Consider the following 21,573-nt stretch of genomic DNA (forward strand, 5'->3'; position numbering starts at 1 on the left):
ATAGGTGCTTTATGGCTATGAAATACAAGGATAGTGGTCATGAAGGTCAAGGTACCTGGATTGTCCCATGAAAGAGAAAAACAGGAACCTCCCTTTCTCAAATACCCTGTAATTCCCCAAGCAAATGAAGTCATCTATCTCCTTTCCATGTCTTCTGTCTTTAAATAATTCTTGAGAAGTATATTCTCTCTCTTAGAATATGTCCACTCTCCGTACTTCAAATATATCTGACATGAAGACAATTTTCAGATAATTAATTTTATAAGAAAACTATGTAACAACTGTTGAGTCCTCCTTCTAAATGCATGCTGGATATTTCCATGGAGAGTTTAAATTCACCATGTTGGAGACTAAACTCATCACTTCAGCCTCTACTTTCATGCCAGAATAGGTTGTTTTTCTTGAGATCTGTCTTTTGGATACTGGTGTCGTTTTCTACCGAATGAGCTACCAGCATCTTTGTGATCTTCTCAGGTATTCTTCTACTTCACCTTGGGTAAAATTCCTTCATAGCTCAAAGTGATTCACTTCTTACTCTGTCCAGATTACTTCAGCATGTCTATTACCTACCTGCCCTCTATTCTCAGACAACTTCTATTTTTTAATCTAGAAATATTTCTATTATTTCCCTTCCTATCATCACTCTTCCTGTATTTGAAACACCACCTACCTACGTCCACCTATTTGTTGGCTTGGCCTCTTGTATTTTTCAAATCACATTTGTTCTATAGCATAATTTGAGGATATTTTAATCCAAGGCTTAATAATCGCCTATGTTTTTCCATCAATTTGAGGGCACGGCTCAAATTTCTTTCCATGGCATTTAATAAAGTAGAATGTAAGTGCTCCTGCTTTGAACAATAAATAAATTATATGGTCATGTATCCTAGCATTTCCTGCTTAAGTTTTGATAGACTACATGACAATCCCCAAATCCTACATATACTTCAAGTTCATGTGGACTTTGCTCCATTTTCTCCCTTATTTGAAATTTTTCTGACATGTACTTACCTTGACAAGTCTTCTTTGAACACTGAGGGAGAATGTTATTCCCATTATTTATTTATTTATTTGTTTGTTTATTCATTATTTATTTATGGATTTATTTAACTTCTCTTTTTAAAGTTTTTATTAAAATTCCAGGTAGTTAACATAGTGTAATATTAGTTTCAGGTGTAGAATTTAGTCATTCACCACTTACACACAATACCCAGTGTTAATTACAATTGCCCTCCTTAATACTCAACACCCATTTAAACCATCCCCTTGTCCACCTCCTCTCCAGACACCCTCAGTTTGTTCTCTATCATTAAGAGTCTGTTTTCTGGTTTGCTTCTCTTCTTTTCCCTATGTTCAACTGTTTTGTTTCTTCCTTTAAAGAAGCCCATGCATTCTGGAGTCCAGGTACAGAATGTTTAATTTGCTTCCCAAAGCTATTAGTGATGGTCTCAGAGTGAAATCCAAGTTTTTCTAGCTCAGATTTCACATCTGTTCCACTAAAGACGAATCCTTATTAAGGCTAACAAAGAGTACTTCAGTTAGTTGTTTTCTCATTTATTTGTTTTTGTGTTTATTTGTTTGTTTGTTTCTCTGGAGGAATATGAGGGTTCGTGTTTCTAACGTGGGACCCCCATAGCTCCTGCTTCTTATGATTTCTCCCTGCCCAGTACTCCAGCCACCTTCCAGGTAAAGAACAGGGTTGTGTGGGATGATTCAGACTTTGTCTTCCAAAGGGGAGGTAATTTGGTTGCAAGTACATTCAGACTTACCCTGGACTCCCTTATTTTGTCTGTGGTTCTAAGAATTAATAAGGGGACAGAATACAGGAAAGGACTGGAAGTAGAATAATCACAAAGCACAGGAAGAGAAATTCACCACAAGGTCTTCGTTCAGTCTTGCGTTGAGCCTTTTCCAGTGGAAGAGACAAAGCAACCCCCGTACTACCGAAAGCATTCTACATCATGAACGCTGCGCCAAACCACCACACACCGAGCACAATATCTCTTCCCTCCTTGATGACGATAGGCTCCATTACCTGCTCCGGGTGTCTAAGCCTCCAGGATCTGATGGACAGCACCGTGATTGACACTGTGACTGCTGCTTCTGTGTTCCCTCATCCCACGCTGGGCAGCCATTTGCCACAGTGTGTGCAGCACCCACTGCTGCCTCTGGCTGTTTAAAACAGAAAATGGCCTCCTTTATATTATCACTTGATCCCAACCCCAGAAAAATCTGGATGAATCAGCTACTGCTTAGGACGTAGGAAATCCAAGAAGCCTTGCTTTCTCACTTTCATCTCCCTTCCACGCTATGCTATGCTTCTCTACAGATGGCCTATGACAACATTTCTTTTCTTTTTCTTTCTTTTTTTCTTTCTTTCTTCTTTTTCTTTTTTTTTAAGGAATTTGGGGTCTGGAATATAGAGTAAAATCCTGTTAGGCACCTGAAGAATTCTCTCCATTTCTCTCCATGATCTCCTAGAGAAGAATGTCAGGAGAAAGCTAAATCCAGAAAAGGGAGTTCTAGATTCTTTGAGACTGTTTCAACTTTTTTTGTTATTTTTTGAAATGTTTTTCCTGAAATGTCAAATTCAATATTTTATTGATATATGATGTTATCACTGAATATTTCAAGCCTGAATATTTCAAGCTATGGACCCTAAACTCATTTAAGCAATCCCATATGTTATTTTTTAAAAATTTTCTATTAAGCATCAACCAGGTATCAGGCAATGAATGCTTTGGTAATTAGCACAAGACTTTTCTTTGCCTCTGCTCTGGTTCTTTTAAGTTTACCCTGTGCATAAACAGCCAATTGCATACTAACTCAAATATCACTTGCCGTCAGAAAAAACGGCGGCAATACCTTTAGGTTGTCTATATTTGCCTATTTAAATTTACCTACTTATTTAAACTCGTTTATGAATTTAATTACATTCCTGTAATGAGTCTGCCAATTCAGTATTATCATAGCCATTTTATGTAACCAAGATTCTAGGTTTCATAGCATGCTGAACGATATAGATTTTGTGCTCCCTACACTAAATACTGGTGACACAGCCCCTTCTCTTAAGCCAACCAGATACTCTACTTGACAGTCACCTTTCTTCTCTCTGCTAACCCCATATTTTCCCCATATTTTATAATGATGATAACCCGAGGACCTGTGCTAGAACTATTTGTATATTTTTATTCTCCCTTTACTGATCTGTGAGCTCTTTATTATATGGGTCAAACCTCCCACCTATGTCACCCCATGAATTAAGGCAATACCTTGATTAAAAAACGTAAACTGGAGTTAGATTGGCTGACTGCAAGTTGTGTGATGAATTGAAGAAATGAAACAGGGTGGGGAAAAGTGGGCTAGTGACTTGGCGGGAAAAGGGTGTACCTATTTATCCTTCCCTGCACTAAGGCATCTTAGGCTTATTATCGTAACCCTCTGTGTCTGTCATTATACGATATATTTGGAGAAATGAATAAACATAAAGAGAAGAATTCCCTATACTATAAAGGAGATTTTGAGAGCATCTAGGTTCTCCCTTCCCACATAAGAGCAAACATCCCTTGATAGTTCCATCTCTGAGTGTGGAAAGACCATGATCTTCCTAATTTTCCCTAGCGTAAGAAATCACCAACAGCATCCTCTACAGGGCAATGCCCTTGATTCCTGGGCTCACAGGCAGGCTGGAACAAGCCTAGGCTTTACCATGGAGGAGCCTAGGATCAAAATATCTGGAAGGCATTACCTTACCTACAATGTAGCTCCAGACAAGGAGTATGAGAGGTGCTCATGCCAGTGTGGGGGCCCAGGAATGTACACGAGGTTAGCACCCTGGTTTCACCTTATAGATCTTAGGTCAGAAGTGCTTAGTCAGGCTGACTTCCCAGGGGAAGGGGCATAATTTCACATACTCATGACTTCCAAGTCTCAGTGTGAAACAGTGCTTAAGAGACCCGAGAGACAATGGAGCCCTAAGGGAAAGCATGATACAAGGCTCCATAAATTTCAAGCAAAAATAAAACAACAAACCATAGCTGGTCCTCAAATGAGGGCAGTGCAGAAAGGAATTCCCATGGTACAGATATCCCACCATTAAGATTACAAGTTGGAAATTCTTGTCTAAAGTAATTAAAAATGAACAAAATGTATGTGTGTGCATGACTTTACAATCAATAAGTGTTTAGTTGTTTTTCAAATTTCTAAAATACTATACTCCTTAATTTAAAAAAGGGAAAATGTAACAATTAAAACCTTTTTAAGTAACATATACTTCCATTTTTAGACAGATTTTATTTATTCATTTGAGAGAGAGTGAGAGAGAGAAAGAGAGAGAGAGCTCAAGGGAGGGGTGCTTCAGAGGGAGAGGGAGAAGCAGAATCCTTAGCTGAGCAGGGAGTCTGATAAGAGGGTCAATCCAGGATAAGACCTGAGCCTAAGGGAGCTGCTTAACCAACTGAGCTGCCCAGACACCCCTAAATAACATATACTTCTAACACGAAGAAATACCTACTATTAAGATTAAGTGTGTCTTTATTTCCATATATATGTAATTTTTAAAAAATCAGGATCATAATTCACAGGCTATTACATCATTGAATAGTGTATTTATAGACACACGCACAATGGAATATCATTCAGCCATGAGAAAAAAAAGGAAATCCCACCATTTGTGACATGGATGGGCCTTGAGGACATCATGCTAAGTGAGACAAATCAAAGACTCTTTTCCAATGAAGACATACAAATGGCTAACAGACACATGAAAAAAATGGTCAAACATTAGCCATCAGGGAAATTCAAATCAAAACCACATTGAGATACCACCTCACACCAGTTAGAATGGCAAAAAATGACAAGGCAGGAAACAACAAATGTTGGAGAGGATATCGAGAAAGGGGATCCCTCTTACACTGTTGGTGAGAATGCAAGTTGGTACAGCCACTGTGAAAAACAGTGTGGAGGCCCCTTAAAAAGTTAAATATTGAGCCACCCTATGATCCAGCAATTGCACTTCTGAGTATTTACCCCAAAGATACAGACGTAGTGAAGAGAAGGGCCATATGCACCCCAATGTTCATAGCAGCATTGTCCACAATAGCTAAATTGTGGAAGGAGCCGAGATGCCCTTCAACAGATGACTGGTTTAAGAAGATGTGGTCCATATATACAATGGAATATTACTCAGCCATCAAAAAGAATGATTTCACAACATTTGCAGCAATATGGACAGGACTGAGGAGATAGTGCTAAGTGAAATAAGTCAAGCAGAGAAAGACAATTATCATATGGTTTCACTCATTCATGGAACATATGAAATAGGAAGATCAGTAGGAGAAGAAAGGGAAGAATGAAGGGTGGGTAAACAGAAGGGGGAATGAACCATGAGAGACTATGGACTCTAGGAAACAAACTGAGGGCTTCAGAGGGGAGGAGGATGGGGGATTGGGATAGGCAGGTGATGGGTATTAAGGAGGGCACATATTGCATGGTGCACTGGGTGTTATACGCAAGTAATGAATCATGGAACATTGCATCCAAAACTAGGGATGTACTGTATGCGGACTAACAAAACATAATAAAAAATTATTATTAAAAAAGAAATACAAATACTGTATGATCTTTTTTATAAGTGGAATCTAAAAAATCTAAACTCATAAAAGCAGAGTAGAGTGATGCTTACCAGAGTTTGGGGAGTGGGAAATACGTATATGTTGTGTGACTAATTAATACATCCTGGAGATGTGGTACAGCATAGTAATTACAGATAACTGTATTGTATTCTAAACTTCAAATTACTGGGAGACTAGATCTGAAGTGTTCTCACCACAAAAAGAAATGATAATTATGTGAGGCGACAGAGGTGTTAGCTAACGCTATGGTAATAATCATATTGTAACATATAAAGGTACCAAATCAACACATGTTGTACACCTTAAAATTATACAATTTTATGTGTCAATTATATCTCATAAAAATAGTTTTTTAAAAAAGGACAAATCAATTCTCTGTGACTTACACATTAACTTAAATGAGTTTCTTCTAATCGCTTTTTGAAATTTATACAAGATAATCCCTCTCAAGAAAATGGAAATAGAGATGTAGTTCCGTGTTCATCTAGAAGAGACTGCTGTCTTCCTTCTGACATCCCTCCTATCAAATTGCAGGGAGATACTAATAGCAACATATATTTAAGGAAAGTAGGGGGAAAAAAGAAAAGTAGGAAAGGGAAGTGATTAGTGATGGATGAGAGATTTCAAACATTGTAAGAAATAAGATTTCATCCTTGGAAGAGACAAGATGGAACAGTGTTAATGAACAAAAGGTTGACACAACAGAGTGAAAAGGCAACCTGTAGGGTGAATACCCCAAATATTGAGGATCTCCTACAACTCAATTTGAGCAAAAAGTTAGGAAATGGGCTGAGGGCTTTAACAGATGTTTCTTCAAAGAACACATACAATGGCTAACAGGTATACGAAAAGATGCTCAACATCACTAACCATCAGATGATCAGAGACATGCAAATCCAAACCACAATGCGATGTCACCTGATATCTATCAGGATGGCTATTATTGAAGAAACAAGAGACAAAAAGTGTTGGCCGGAATGTAGAGATATTGGGACATTTGTGCACTGTTGCTAGGAATGCAGAATATTTCAGCAACTATGGAAAACTATGGATGTTCCTCAAAAATGTTTAGATAGAACCACCATAGTATGCAGCAATCCTGCTTCTGATGTTTATCCAAAAGAACTGAAATAAGGATCTCAAAGAGATACTGGCATTCCCATGTTCACTGCATCATTATTCATCATAACCAAAATGTGAAAACAACTTAAATGTCCATTGACAGATGAATAGATAAAGTGTGGTATGTACTTATAATGGAATACAATGCGACCTTAATGAAGCACATTTTGCGATATGCAACAACATGGATGACCATGAAGACATCATGATGAGAGAAAAATGACAGTCACAGAACAAATCCTGCATGGTTTCATATAGATGAGGTATCTGAAATAGTCAAATTCATAAACATGAAGAGTGGAATGGTTATTTCCCAAGACAGGGGAGAAGAGAAAATCACTAAATAGCCATCATAAATTTTCAGTTAAGCAAGATATTGAATAAGCTCTAGAGGTCTGCTGTACAACATTGTACGTACAGTCAAAAAATGTATTGTACACTTAAAATGTTTTAAGAGGATAACTTCATGTGAATTATTTTTACTTCAATAAAAGACAACTAAAAAAAGAAACAACATGAATTTTCTACATTCAAATCCCAGATCTCTACCTAAAATCTCTGTAGCCTATAACAAATTAATGAACCTATCCAAGTTTCAGTCTCCTTAAAAATAAAATGCAGTGAATAATGACTATCCACAGTATTGATTCAAAATTGGAGATAATGCATGTAAGGCATCCAGGATAAATTAATTCCTAGTTGTGTCTAAATAAATGATACTTAATCTTGTTATGGAGGGAGCTAGAGAGAGAAATATGTATGTATGTGGAAAGTTCTAGCAATATAATCAGAAGAAATTGACTGAACCCAAGAATAATCATTGAAAGTTGGTCTACAAGAAATTATTCTCATCTTCAATCTTCTTCATTCAGAGTAGTGGGAATTCCTTTTTTCCTTTCTTAGACTGAAACCACTAATGCCTGAATTCCATGTATTAGCATATTTTGGTTTATTCTGTCATTTTGCTGGAGTACATCCTCAAATAACTTTGTAAGAAAAGTTGCTATACAGATCTCCTTTCTTCATTTTTTGCATATCTAAAATAACTTTACCATTCACATATTTGATTGATTATTAAATTGAGAACAGAATTGTAATCTAATAATTACTTATTTTCATAAGGAAGAAAATGGCTCTGATCTTCCAGCATCAATATTTATTGGTAGGGATCCTTTTCAATTCTGGAAATATGAATTGATTTTTAAAAATTTTAATGTTCATTTTCCACTTGACTATTTTAAAGGTTTTTACATTATCTTTATCTTTTTTAATTTCACAGTAGTATGTCCAGGTTTGAGTCTATTACAAACAATTTTCTAGGTATTTTGGTATTTTTTGATTATTTCTTAAAATACAAATTTTTAATTTTGTTATAGGAAATATTATTTTATAGTTGTTTGGAAAAATTCTCCCTTTGCCTGAGCAGTTTTCACTCTCAGTGTAAATCCTAAAAGTGAGACTTCTGCCTTGCTGAACAGAACTTCCATATTTCTTTATTTTTCTTTCACATTATATATTGCCTTGCCTTTTTTCTCCTTCTGTGAGATTTTTGCAACTTTATTTTCTTCCCTTACATATTTTTGCCATCAGTCATTCTTTTCTGTTATAAAAGTAATTTTCTAATTGTCTGCTTGCCCCTTTTCTATAGAAATCCTTTCATTGTTTTATGGGTGAAATACATTATCAGATATCTCTGAAAAGTATTGATGCTGGAAATATTCTCCTGCAAAAAAAAAAAAAATAAGGATGGTGACATTGGACAGATACAGAAGGGAATGTAATCCTGACATTCATACTCAAGGATCATATCAATATTTGTATAATTACAATAATTTAAATACTGTTTATTAGTTTTCAGTATTGCAACCAAATGATAAATCTATGAATATTTCTAGAATTGTAACTAGTGGTAATGATCTTAAGAACAGGAAATTAAGGAGGCACCTGGGTGGCTCAGTAGGTTAAGTGTCTGCCTTCGGCTCAGGTCATGATTCCAGGGTCCTGGGATCGAGCCCCACTTTGGGCTCCCTGCTCATCAAGGAGCCTACTTTTCCCTCTCTGCTGCTACCCCTGCTTGTGCTCTCTCACTCTCTCTCAAATAAATAAACAAATAAATAAATTTTTATAAAAAGAACAGGAAATTAAAAATATATCTGATTAACATTGAGGTTGGAAGTAGCAGGGAAAGAAGGAAACTACAGACTCACACATTATATATATATATATATATACACACACACACACACACATACAATGTACATACATGTACACACTATATGCAGACACACACACATAAATATCTATAAATCACACAGGTGACAGATACTGTAATTGAGTTACAACCCTCATTCTCTATAACAGGGTAGTTTGTAGTCAAAGTTCAAACATAGCTTGCAATAAAAGAAGAAATCACCAAAAAGAAGAAAAAGAGCCAGATACATACACACACAATATTTCTAAGATGAAATCTCTGGAAAGGAACTAGATAGAAGAGATTTTCAAGACGGAGGTTTTAATTTTTTTTTAATGATTATCTTGTCTGTGTTGTTTGATCATAATTTGTACAAATATACATATTATTGATACTAAATTTAGCAAACTATGGAAAGAAATTGAGTATATATACTTTGTAAGCCATGGACAGACAGCACAGGAGACAAGAAAGAAAACGTTTCAGAGTTTAGAGAGATCAGAGAATGTGCCCAAGACATATTTTAAATAAATATTTTATTGAACTATAATATGCATGCCAAAAAGAGCACACATCATAAGTGTACAGCTTCATGAAATATCACTAAGTGGACACACCTTGTAATTACCTTTCAGGTCAAGAACTAAATCATTGGCTGCACGTCAGAAGCACTCGTCATATCCTGTTCGATCACTACCCACGCTTTCATTCTCAAAGTTAAACATCATCCTCATTTCTAACACCAAAAATTAGTTCTGCCTGCTTGTGAACTGTATCTAAATGAAATCACACAATACATATTATTTGGTCTCTTTCACTCAACATTATATTTGAAATAGACCACAATTATTTATTTATTCAGTTTGAATATTGAAGGATATACGTTCTGGGTATTATGAATATGCTGCAAATTAACATCTTTTGGAAGTTTTCTGATGAAAATAGGTGTGCACTGCTGGATATAGAGTTGATAAACTTGGGGAATAAAGCCGGAGAGAAGAGCCTGGAAAAGAAGAATGAACTCCAAATGGTTTGGCAGGAGAATGCTGAGGTAAATAAATTAGCACAGACATTGATGAACATGGCTCATGTTTGTCAGGAATTTAAAATTTTTAAAAAGTTCAACTCTAGTCCCACTGATCCAACAACTGTCACCAATGAGTAAGAGTCTTTGAAGAGGGGGCACCTGGGTGGCTCAGTCAATAAAACATCTGCCTTCGGCTCAGGTCATGATCTCAGGGTTCTGGGATCAAGCCTGGCATTGGGCTCCCTGCTCAGTGGAGAGCCTGCTTCTCTCTTTCTGTCTGTTGCTCCCCCTGCTTGTGTCCTCGCTCAAAAAAAAAAAAAAAAAAAAAAAGAGTCTTTGAAGACCATGGAATTTCAGGAGAGAAAGTCTTTACTAATGGACATAGTGGTACCCTTTAAAAAGAGGTAGAAGAATTAAAGTCCCATGGAAATATTCCTGTGGCCAGATACCTGCTTTCGTTTGGAGAGTTCCCTACAGACTTGGTGATCTCAACCTGGCTAAGAGAATTCTAACCCCTCAGAAGAGTACTTAAATGTTATGAGAACCGTCTTTTCCCTTAAGCAAGAATCTAATGACACTTTCTCGTATCTGTTTGGTTTTCACCCCATACACAATAGGGTTCATTGTGGGAGGCATGAGCAGATACAGATTAGCCATAATAATGTGTATGTGTGGAGGAATAGTGTGTCCCCCAAACCGGTGAGTAAAGAAGGTGAAGAAGGCTGGGACATAGGTGATGACAATGGCACAGATGTGGGCAGTGCACGTGCTGAAGGCCTTCTGCTGGGCATCTGCTGATGAGAGACTCACAACTGCTCGAAGGATCATGGTGTAGGAGATTGTGATGCACAAGATATCAAAGCCCCCAATCAGGAGGGCAACCATTAAACCATAGACGGCATTGATCCTAACATTGCCACAGGATATCTTGGCCACAGACATGTGGTCACAGTAAGTGTGAGGTATGACATTGCCCCTGCAGTAGGGCAGGCGCTTGGTGAGGAGAGGGAAAGGGAAGACAAGAACCACACCTCTAAGAAAAGTGAGGAGTCCAGCCCTGGCAATGACTGCGTTAGTGAGGACAGTGGCATAGCGCAGGGGGTAGCAGATGGCCACATAGCGGTCCAGGGCCATGAGCATGAGCACCCCAGACTCCATGCCTGTGAAGGTGTGGACGAAGAACATCTGGGCCAGGCAGGCCTTAAAGTCAATCTCCTTGAGGTTGAACCACAATATGCAGAGGGTGTTGGGAAGAGTGCTGGTGCACATGAGCACATCTGTGAAGGAAAGGAGCGCTAGGAAGATGTACATAGGTCTGTGTAAGGCTTCTTCAGAGTAAATGAGGTACATAAGGCCAAAGTTCCCTGTGATGGCAATGCTGTACATGGTACACAGGGGGGAGGAGATCCACAAATGCGCTTCTTCCAGCCCAGGGATGCCATTTAAGATGAATGAAGCTGGAGTTAGGCTGGTGCCATTTAGGAATGACATAGCACCTGCTGGAAGTTCATGGTACAGCAGTTACAGAATTGCTCTGTAAGCAGGAAGGAAAAAAAAGGTTAAGAGAGTAACTGACCAGCAGGATTTTTCTTCCTCGTGGTAGATCAATCACTAGATAAGGTCTTTAATGTGACTATGTGACATATACACTGTTTGGGTCCATGCCTTAAGCGTTAGATACTGACAAGATAAGCTGAGTTTAGTGCATATGCTGGATCTGGATGTGTCTAGGGTTTTTGATTGTCATGGTTTTATTATCATAATTTGCAGTCCATCCTTCAGGCTGAAGGTGGTCACAAACTGACCAACCGGGTGATCAAGGATCGATGAAATATTTACCATGTGCTAAGGGCTCATCATCTTAGTCGGGATACCTATTCCATTCTAAAATGTTAACAATTTTCAATGGTTCTTGTGGGCTCACCTTTCTAAGGTAATCAGTCTTACTAGAGGACTACCCTGACAATGATTTAAAGGGGTTAATTTTAGCACAAATTTCCCCCTTTTGGTTTGGAAGAAACTTAAATTCAGAAAACTATGAATCATAGAATGATCTTAAAGGTAAAAACATAATAATCTCCTTATTAATATCAAATGGTCACCTATTACTGCTCTTGGATCACTACCGTTGTAAATAGCGGGTGAAGAATCACTGGGAATGCAGTAACTTGGGAGACATTAATGTTGTTTCTAAGGTTAGAGTCTCTTCCAACGGACCCTAGAGTCTAAGCCAATGTGAATGGGGATACTCATTATCTAAAACTGAAACAACTAACATTTCCTTTAGAACAGTGCACTTCATTTTCTCCCAATATCACAATTTCAGGGAGCCATAGAATTAAATATTTCCAAGCCTACATAAGCTCCAAAACCAAGTTTTTCTAGGATAAAGAAGATATTCAATATATTTTTAAAGCACATAGAAAATGACTGGCAAAACATCTATGAATAGTAAGAAGGAGAATATTTATTTGGTGTGATAATATATATGAGGAGATAGGAACAAAGTTATAAGCATCTGATGGATGCAAATGGGACACAAAAGTCTGAGTGGGCGACATATGCTGGGCTGGAATATGCTAACTTAGAAAAAAATGTACAAGTCCTGAAATAAGGGGGATAGTCTTATAGAGGGCTGTTGAAAGGAAAATAGTCTCTTTGAATAAAAAATATCAAAGCCGAAATTAATAGTACCTCCTGGACGTGTGAGAGGTGACCTCCCTGCCACTTCAGAGGTGTTTCTTTTTTTTTTTTTTTTTAAGATTTTATTTATTTATTTGACAGAGATAGAGACAGCCAGCGAGAGAGGGAACACAAGCAGGGGGAGTGGGAGAGGAAGAAGCAGGCTCATAGCAGAAGAGCCTGATGTGGGGCTCGATCCCATAACGCCAGGATCACGCCCTGAGCCGAAGGCAGACGCTTAACCGCTGTGCCACCCAGGCGCCCCCAGAGGTGTTTCTGTTGGAAATCTAAGACTGTATAAACTTGGCTCTGCTCTCCTCATACGTCTTTTACAAAATTTTATATCTTTATTTATTAAAAGATAAAGGCTGAGTATATAAAATCCAGAAGTCCTTCCTTTGAATTGAGAAATAATTCAACTATCATAACTATGAAATGAAATGGAAGCAATTTCCTGAAAGGAAATGTGGATGAGAAACAGAAAACTATGGAATAAGGCTGTCCTCACTCTTCTGTTTTCTTCCACTGCATATTGGAAATGCTCCTTTTAGTTTCCACAACCAGTGGGACTGATTACCTCTCTTTAGAATACTCCCCACAAGGATTATATTTCAGTAGCTGAAACATTAACATTTCTATCCAAAGCGAAAATGGAGCACATAAGCCAGTATGTAAAAGCAGCTCCTTGCAGAGTACACTGTGTCTTTTCAAAGGTGGGGAGAATAACCCTATCTGACAACTCTCTTATGCCTCCTCCCAGTTCAGCTATCATCATTTGCACCCACTCCTTTAATAAGAAGAATGCACCCCCAATTCAGAAATCTGCTCACCCTGAAAGCTACTGTAGTTCCTCGAATAACTGAAGACATATCCACAGATTAAGTCTTATTCATCTCTACGTGATGTTTTTGGTCCTGCAGGCGAGATCTGATACCTATTTTGAGACCACGAGGACAGGTGGAGGAGGACACTTTTCTATTCTCTGTGTGTGTGTGTGTGTGTGTGTGTGCTCACGTACATGTGTGTGTATGTGTGTATTGTGTGTGTGGGGGGGGTGATATATCCTAAAGTTGGGAGCTGGGAAAACTTAATTGCGCCTATCTCTTTCTTCTATAGTCTCAAAGGAGAATTGATTTCCTGTGTGTGTTTATAAGAAAAAACAGACTTAGGAATCAGATCTATCTGGGTCCTAAAGACACTGGCTCAGCCACTGGGAATTGTCTTAGGAATTACTTTGTCCCAAATCATAGTCTAGGACTTTTGAAGGCATATTTTTTATAAGTACAACAGAGACTATGTAGATCTGAAATGATTTAGACTTTTGGAATTAAATCCTTTGGGGAGACAGACCTGTCTACTACCTTTTTCAAAACTTAGAACAGTGTCATGCACAAAATTGGTACTGAAAAAAAATATTTTGCAGGAAAAATTAAATAATCTTGGTCTAAAAAGTTGAGCTTTATATGCGATATTGTAGTTAGCATTCTTGATAAATCTACTCATTAATTTTAACATTTTCATATAGATTACTTTGGATTATCTAGATATATAGCAACCCTTTGTGAATGAAGAACGTTTTGTTCTCCCTTTCCTGTACTTTTTGGCATGTGTGTGTGTGTGTGTGTGTGTGTGTGTGTGCCTTCTTCACTAGCTACAACACCCTTCTTGTGCAATGTGTAACAGGAGGAGTGAACAGGGACATCTTTGTTTCATTACTGATGATTGGCCATAATGAAGCCTACTAGGGACAGAGAAACCTAGTTCTAAACAATCACGTGAAAACTCTACCTCTGAAACTAATGATGTACTTATATGCTGGCTAATTGAATTTTTTTTTAAAAGCACAGCAGTGCAATGATAAAAGTTATAAAATAAAAAGTGGTCACTTGCTTGAAATAAATCTTATTCGGCTAACTGCTTATAGTCACATATAGTAATTTATAATAATATGCCTGTGCTTGCTGGTTGATAACATTTACTTGGACTTTCAGTGTGCCCCCCGCCCTGACACACACCCATACCTTGAAGCAAACATTTCGGAGGTTCAGGAAAGTGTAATCCATTGCTGAGAAAATAATTCTGGATTAACATCAAATAACGCACCAACATGTATGATATTTGCTATAGATTTTTATAGGGACCTTTTTTCCAGCTCTATTGAGATATAAATGACATATAACATTGGGTAAGTGTAAAGTGTACAATGTGATGAGATGAAACAGAATATTTGCCACAATACTGTAACGTTCTTCACCTTACATAGTTACCATTCTATTAGTATGGTGAGAACATTAGAGCTCTACTCTCATAGTAACTTTCACATATACAATATTGTTAAATGTAGTCACCATATTGTACATTAGACTCTCTGAAACTTATTCATTTTATAACTGCAAGTTTGTACCCTTTGGTCAACATCTCCCAATCTTCCCTACCCGTCTACCCCTGGCATCCGCCATTCTACTGTTTCAGTGAGTTTGATGTTTTGAGATTCCACACATTAGTGAGATCATACGGTATGTGTTTCTCTGCCTGATTTACTTCATTCAGCATAATGCCTTCAAGGTCCATCCATCTTGTCCTAAATGGAAAGATTTCTCTCTTTCATGTGGGTGAATAATATTCTGTCGAATATATATACCACATTTTCTTTATCCAGTCATCCATCTATAGATACTTTAGTTGTTTCCATGTCCTGGCCTGTTGTGATAATGCTGCAATGAACATGTAATCGCATTTCTTTGAGATAATGATTTTATCTCTTCAGATATACATACCTGGAAGTGAGATTTCTGGATCATATGGTATTTCTATTTGTAATTTTTTGAAGTAACTTCGCGCTGTTTTCTTTTTTTTTTGATAGATTATTTATTTTATTTTTTTATAATAATTGTTTATTATATTAGTCACCATACAGTGCATCCCTAGTTTTTGATGTAAAGTTCCATGATTCATTACTTGCGTATAACACCCAGTGCACCATGCAATACGTGCCCTCCTTAATACCCATCACCAGCCTATCCCATTCCCCCACCGCCTCCCCTCATAAAAGCCATGCTAACAGATTTAAGGTGATCTCCTTGTGGTTTTGACTTACATTTCCTTGATGATTGGTGATGTTAAGCACCTTTTTGTGTTCTTGTTGGCCATTTGTATGTCTTCTCTTAAAAAAATATCTATTTAAATCCTCTGCACATTTTTAATAAAATCTTCAGGGTTTTGCTATGTTTTGTTTTGTTTTGCTACTGAGTTATATAAATTGCTTATTTATTTTGGATATTAATCCTTTACCAGATATATGGTTTGCAAATATCTTCTTCCAGTCTTCAGGCTGCCTTTTCAATTTGTTGATTGTTTCTTCCACTGTGCAGAATTTTTTAGTTTGATGCAATCGCACTTGATTTTTGCTTTTGTTCTAGTGCCTTTGTTGTCATATCCAAAACATCACTGTCAAGATTGAAGCCAAGGAGATTGTTCCCCAGGTTTTCTTCTAGAAGTTTTATGGTTTCACACCTTCCATTTAAATCTTTAATTAACTTTGAGTTAAGTTTTGCAAGTGGTGTAAGATAGGACCTAGGGCTCTTGATTCTGTCCCATTGGTCTATTCTGTTTTTATGTCAATATCATACTGTTTTGAGTACTATGTTTTGTGACATAATTTGAAATCAGGGAGTGTGATGCTTCCAGCTTTGTGAGTATTGGTGGTTTATTCTTTTTAATTCGTTTCTTGTTTATCACTGTATGGATTTATTACAAGTCATTTATTCACTCACATGCATTATTGGACATTTATTTGTTTCCTGTTTGGGGCAATTATGAGTAAACCCACTCTAGAAATTCATGGGCAAGTCTTTGTATAGACATATATTTTCAGATTTATAGACATATATATTTCAGATATTTCTTATGGAAATATCCAGGAGTGGAATTGTTGAGTCCTATAATAGGTGCATGTTTAAGCTTTGAAGCTAGAATTGAGGCACTCTGGAAGTTAAAAATAGCTCTAGACTTATAGTGCAATGGATACCAGAGAGCTCATATGTTCCATCAGAGAAAAGTTGTTAAAATTTGAGGGTAACTATTGAGGATTTTTCCCCTGGCTCAAATATAGCCTAAATACCAAGTGTCCCCCACTTTTTGAGTTCTTATGTCCCTTCACTTTTACAAAAGACTTACATTAGTATTGTTTTTGCTAAATGAAAGAAATTGAAAAAGATTTTCCCTTGTACAAAAAAAAAAAAATAGCTAAAAGTGAAACTAGTGGTCAGTGTTTGTTGTATAATGGGGCATTACAGAGTCGGGGCACACCTGAGCAGCCAGAGCACGCAGCCAGGCTCCTTCCCCAGGAACCACACCCAGCATCTCAGCATCTCAGCATCAAGCCCTCATGGCTTTGAACTGTGTCTGTGAACATCTGTGCTTTATCTCCATATATGTTGTGCATCCATTAACAAGATGTATGTTAAAGTATCAGAAAAGCCCAAGAGAGGTTATTTTGGGGTCTGGAAATGTTCACAAAATTTTCTATATAAATTAATGGTAATTGCCTCTTTGCTTTATGCCATTTCATAGGAACACTCTGTTTTCAGGTAACAGGGGAAATCTGTATATCGTTTCAACAAAGCTAAATCTACCTCCTGTCCCACCAGAGACCTATGGGACATCTACTTGTGAAGGATAAAAAAAAAAAAGTTTTCTTTGGTTTGGAAAATCCCCAGAGAAGCCATTAAGTGTTGATATAGAGGGTTCCCAACCAATGCCGTACAATTTCCTAAGCAATACCAGTCATGAATGGAGATTTAAAAACATCAGGCATCAGGGTGAGTTTGGGCGATTCAGAAGAAAAAATATATAAGATGCACAGAAAATCTGCAACTAAATAGCAGGGATTTGAGTCAGAGGGTGGCTGAATGTGAAGGACTAAATTATCTCACTCTTTCGACTTCTGAAGGGACTCACAAACTGCCTGGAAGAGGGAGGAGAAGTTGGGAAAAAATTTAAGTGTAGTTTATAGCACCATAGTGCTGATATGCTAAGGACCAAAGAGATAATGTTACAGGCAAGCAAATGTCTGCACAAGAACAGAAAAATTCTCTCTGTAAATGGAAAAGTCTTCGTTAGGAAGTGGTAAGACCTCTATGAATGAAAATGCATTAGGGCAAGAGTTGAAAGGAATTCTAGTGACCATGTACCCCAACTTCCTGATAACAACATTCATGATACACGTTATTCCTCCTTTGCTTGAATACATCTGATGACAGTAATCTTGTTACCTTACTAGAGATCTCTGTCTGCATGAATGAATAATAATACTTGATCCCAAACCTACTTTCCTATAACTTTTCTTATTCATCATATGTGTGATTAAATTGTGCAAAATAACACAAAAGGCAATTACTTGCCTGTACTCCATGTACACATGCCAGTTTTAATTATCACGAATTTCACCAACAAACAAACAAACAAAAAACCTTTTAGGATTCTAGATAGCTTGAAACCATTTTACCTATCCTCCAGATACTCTGATTTTTCAATATGCCCACAATTTGTTAAGGTATTTATATACAAGCAAGACCAATCAAAAAGGAAATTTTGAAATTCATTCATTCATTCATTCATTCATTCATTCATTCTAAGACTCTTTTCTCCTGCCAGTTAATACATTAAGTGCGAGAGACGCAGCAGTGAACAAAATAGACAGCAATCCCTGCGCATACAGATTTTACATTCTAGTGAGGGACGAAGGACAATGCTAATTGCTGTGAAGTAAAGAAAATCTGGAAAGCAGGATGCTATGCAAAGGGCACAGCCTTGCCAAGATTTGCAAAGGTCTGCGGCTTGCAATTTTGAGTTAAGATAAGGAAAAGCCTTACTTTGGGTCTGACACTGAGTGCAGACCTGAAAGTGTTGAGTGCATGTACCATGGTATTATCTGCCGAACAACGAAGCAGGCAGTAAAAGTGGCAAGTGGAGAACTGTGTTCATGCTTGCTGAGGCTGGGAAACCTCCAGCAGGTATGGATAGACTGAGAGGATCAGAGTTAGAGCAGTGGGGGACCAACCAGAGATTCAAAAGAGTTCTAATTGTACAGGATGTTGTGAACAAATATAGAGACGCTGACTTTGTTCTGAGTGCGAGGTAAGGCTACTAGAGGTTTAAGGGATGGCTAGACATTGTTTCGTTTCATTTATTTTATAAAGCAAAAATAATGTAATAATACTAACGATAATTATGATAGTGCTATAAATTTTGCTTATTATGATCCAAGTTGTGGTGAAAATTTCCATGGTTTACATAATATTTCCATAGTTTGCTCAAATTACAGTTGAGCAAATTGCTTTAACAAATTGTCACTTCTAATCTTTTCCTATTTCCTAGAAAAAAATTTGCTTTTATCTTTTTTATATGTTAAAATTGTTTATATGGCATCAGTTGAAAAGTCTTCCACATGTTAAAAGCAACGGGTGTTATATGCAAACAATGAATCATGGAACTCTACATCAAAAGCTAAGGATGTACTGTATGGTGACTAACATAACATAATAAAAAAAATTTTTAAAAAGTAATGGGTAAAAATAAACCAACTAACCACTTATATAGAAAAACTTTAGGCTAAGCTCTTTCTTTCTCTCTTTCTCTCTCACACACACAATACACATGTACACACAATGGAGAGAGAAAATAGAAGCAATCAAAACTGGAACATTGGAAAATACTTATATGGGGGAGATTAAAATATAACAAAAGTATATATAAAATAATTTTTGAAAATGCAATAAAATATACAACATAATGCTGTGGGAAAATGAATAACTCAAGTTGCAAACAATAACAAAGGAAGGACTTTTAAAAATAGAAGATAAAGATTAATTTCTCAAAAATAAAACAGAGAAAGATATCCTGGGGTCATGATTTTAATCAAAAACCTCTCAGGTTAAATCCATGTCCCAGAACATAGAAGAAAGTTAGAAAGCCAACTCTTTCAAAAAACAAACAAATTGATTAAGAAAGCTTTCACCCTATCCAATATAATTTTCATGGTTATTTGGGGCAAAAAATATACCAAAAGAAACTAAGATAATTGTGATTATTGATATACTATGCTTATCTACACAGAAATTTGAAAGAACCAAGAGAAACTGTGAGCACTGCATAGAGCTTAACAATGTCATTGGTTAAATGTAAATACTAAAATCTTTCATGTTTACCAGCAAGAAACAATTAGATATATAGTGCAAAATGAACGTGGATGGCCATGATTTATAAGTTGTAACTTATTATGTAATTTTTGGCCCATCAAACCATGGCCTGAGAATATCAACACATACACACAGGCAGAGTTTACAGTATAAAGCCAAAGGAGATCAGGTCTCTGTTATAATGTTTGCACTATGTTAGCATTCTATTCCTTCATTAAGAGGCCCAGGACTACTCAGTAGGATCAAATAACACAGTGTGGGTACAAAAAGATTATTTTTCTCCTAAATTTATTATTTATAGCATGCAAAATACCTGTTCATCTTTTGTCTCTGAGTGAAATCAGTCTCACTACTATCTTCTTGCGTAGGTCGTCTTTACTGGTACAGAAGTAACATGCTTTGCAATTGACCATCATGCACGGAGCCAACAGCTCTGGCCTGACACCAAGACACTTCATCCTTAATGGGATTCCTGAGCTAGAAGCCTTACACATCTGGATCGCCCTGCCGTTCTGCTTCATGTACGTCACCGCTGTCCTGGGGAACTGTGGGCTCATCTACCTCATCGGCCATGAGGAGGCCCTGCACCGGCCCATGTACTACTTCCTAGCTTTGTTGTCTCTTACAGATGTTAGCGGGTGCACTTCATTTGTCCCTAATATGTTATGTATCTTTTGGTTCAATCTCAAAGAGATTGACTTTAATGCCTGTCTTGTGCAGATGTTTTTCATCCACATGCTGACAGGTATGGAGTCTGGCGTGCTCATGCTTATGGCCCTGGACCGCTATGTGGCCATCTGCTACCCTCTACGCTATTCTACCATCCTCACCAACACTGTAATTACCAAGGTTGGGTTTGCCACCTTCAGTCGAAGTGTGTTGCTCATGATCCCATTTGCTTTCCTGATCAAGCGTCTTCCCTACTGCAGGGGCAACCTCATCCACCACACCTACTGTGACCACATGTCTGTGGCCAAACTGTCCTGCGGCAACATCAAGATTAATGCCATCTACGGTCTCATAGTTGCCATATTGATTGGAGGATTCGATATGTTCTGTATCTTCATGTCTTACACCATGATTATCCGTGCCGTAGTGAGTCTGTCATCTGCAGATGCTCGCCACAAAGCCTCCAGCACCTGCACATCACACATCTGTGCTATTGTCATCACCTATGTCCCAGCCTTCTTCAACTTCTTCACGCATCGTTTTGGGGGACGCACCATACCTCACCACGTTCACATTTTTATAGCCAATCTCTACCTGTTGCTGCCCCCCACCTTGAATCCAATTGTCTATGGAGTGAAGACCAAACAGATCCGTGAAGGAGTGATCAAATTGTTTTCAGAGAGAAAGATATTTTGAGTGTGAGCTAAATTTATGGTATATAATTCTGCATGTAGCATAAAGGTAAAGAAAGAAGTTATAGAGCAAGAGAACAGATGCAAAATTCCTAACCATGAGGTCAGGAGAAAATACCTGCCAATATTCTATTATAATATTTATGAAACAATCACAAAAAATCTTAATATGAGACCTCTAACTTGATAGAAAAGAATTAGACAGGAAACAATTGTATTTTCCACACAGTTTAACTTTAGTTAGACCTGGTAGAATGAATTCACAGAATGGGAGATCCAGAATTTGAAATAAGCTCTTGATGATTAATGCTCTTTGGTCTAGGGCACTCTGAGGGAGTATATAGAAAAGAACAAAGCA

The 21,573-nt window shown here is 37.4% G+C and overlaps 2 protein-coding genes across 2 annotated transcripts; one reads left to right on the forward strand and one right to left on the reverse strand.

Moving 5' to 3' along the window:
• Positions 1-10,324: 10,324 nt before the first annotated feature.
• Positions 10,325-11,539, reverse strand: LOC103680037 (olfactory receptor 52N1). Its single transcript, XM_008709563.2, has one exon. The coding sequence runs from the start codon at positions 11,462-11,464 to the stop codon at positions 10,502-10,504; it is 963 nt and encodes a 320-aa protein (XP_008707785.1). The 5' UTR covers positions 11,465-11,539; the 3' UTR covers positions 10,325-10,501.
• Positions 11,540-20,213: 8,674 nt separating this feature from the next.
• LOC103680088 (olfactory receptor 52N2-like) lies at positions 20,214-21,219 on the forward strand. Its single transcript, XM_008709627.2, has one exon. It carries the CDS (start codon positions 20,269-20,271, stop codon positions 21,217-21,219), a length of 951 nt encoding a protein of 316 aa, XP_008707849.2. The 5' UTR covers positions 20,214-20,268.
• Positions 21,220-21,573: the final 354 nt, after the last annotated feature.

This window comes from Ursus maritimus, unplaced genomic scaffold (assembly GCF_017311325.1).
Source record: "Ursus maritimus isolate PB19 unplaced genomic scaffold, ASM1731132v1 scaffold_16, whole genome shotgun sequence".
Lineage (NCBI taxonomy): Eukaryota > Metazoa > Chordata > Mammalia > Carnivora > Ursidae > Ursus > Ursus maritimus.

Coding starts and splice junctions, on each gene's coding strand:
- LOC103680037 (XM_008709563.2), bottom strand. CDS start 11,464: ATGTCATTCCTAAATGGCACCAGCCTAACTCCAGCTTCATTCATCTTA.
- LOC103680088 (XM_008709627.2), top strand. CDS start 20,269: ATGCACGGAGCCAACAGCTCTGGCCTGACACCAAGACACTTCATCCTT.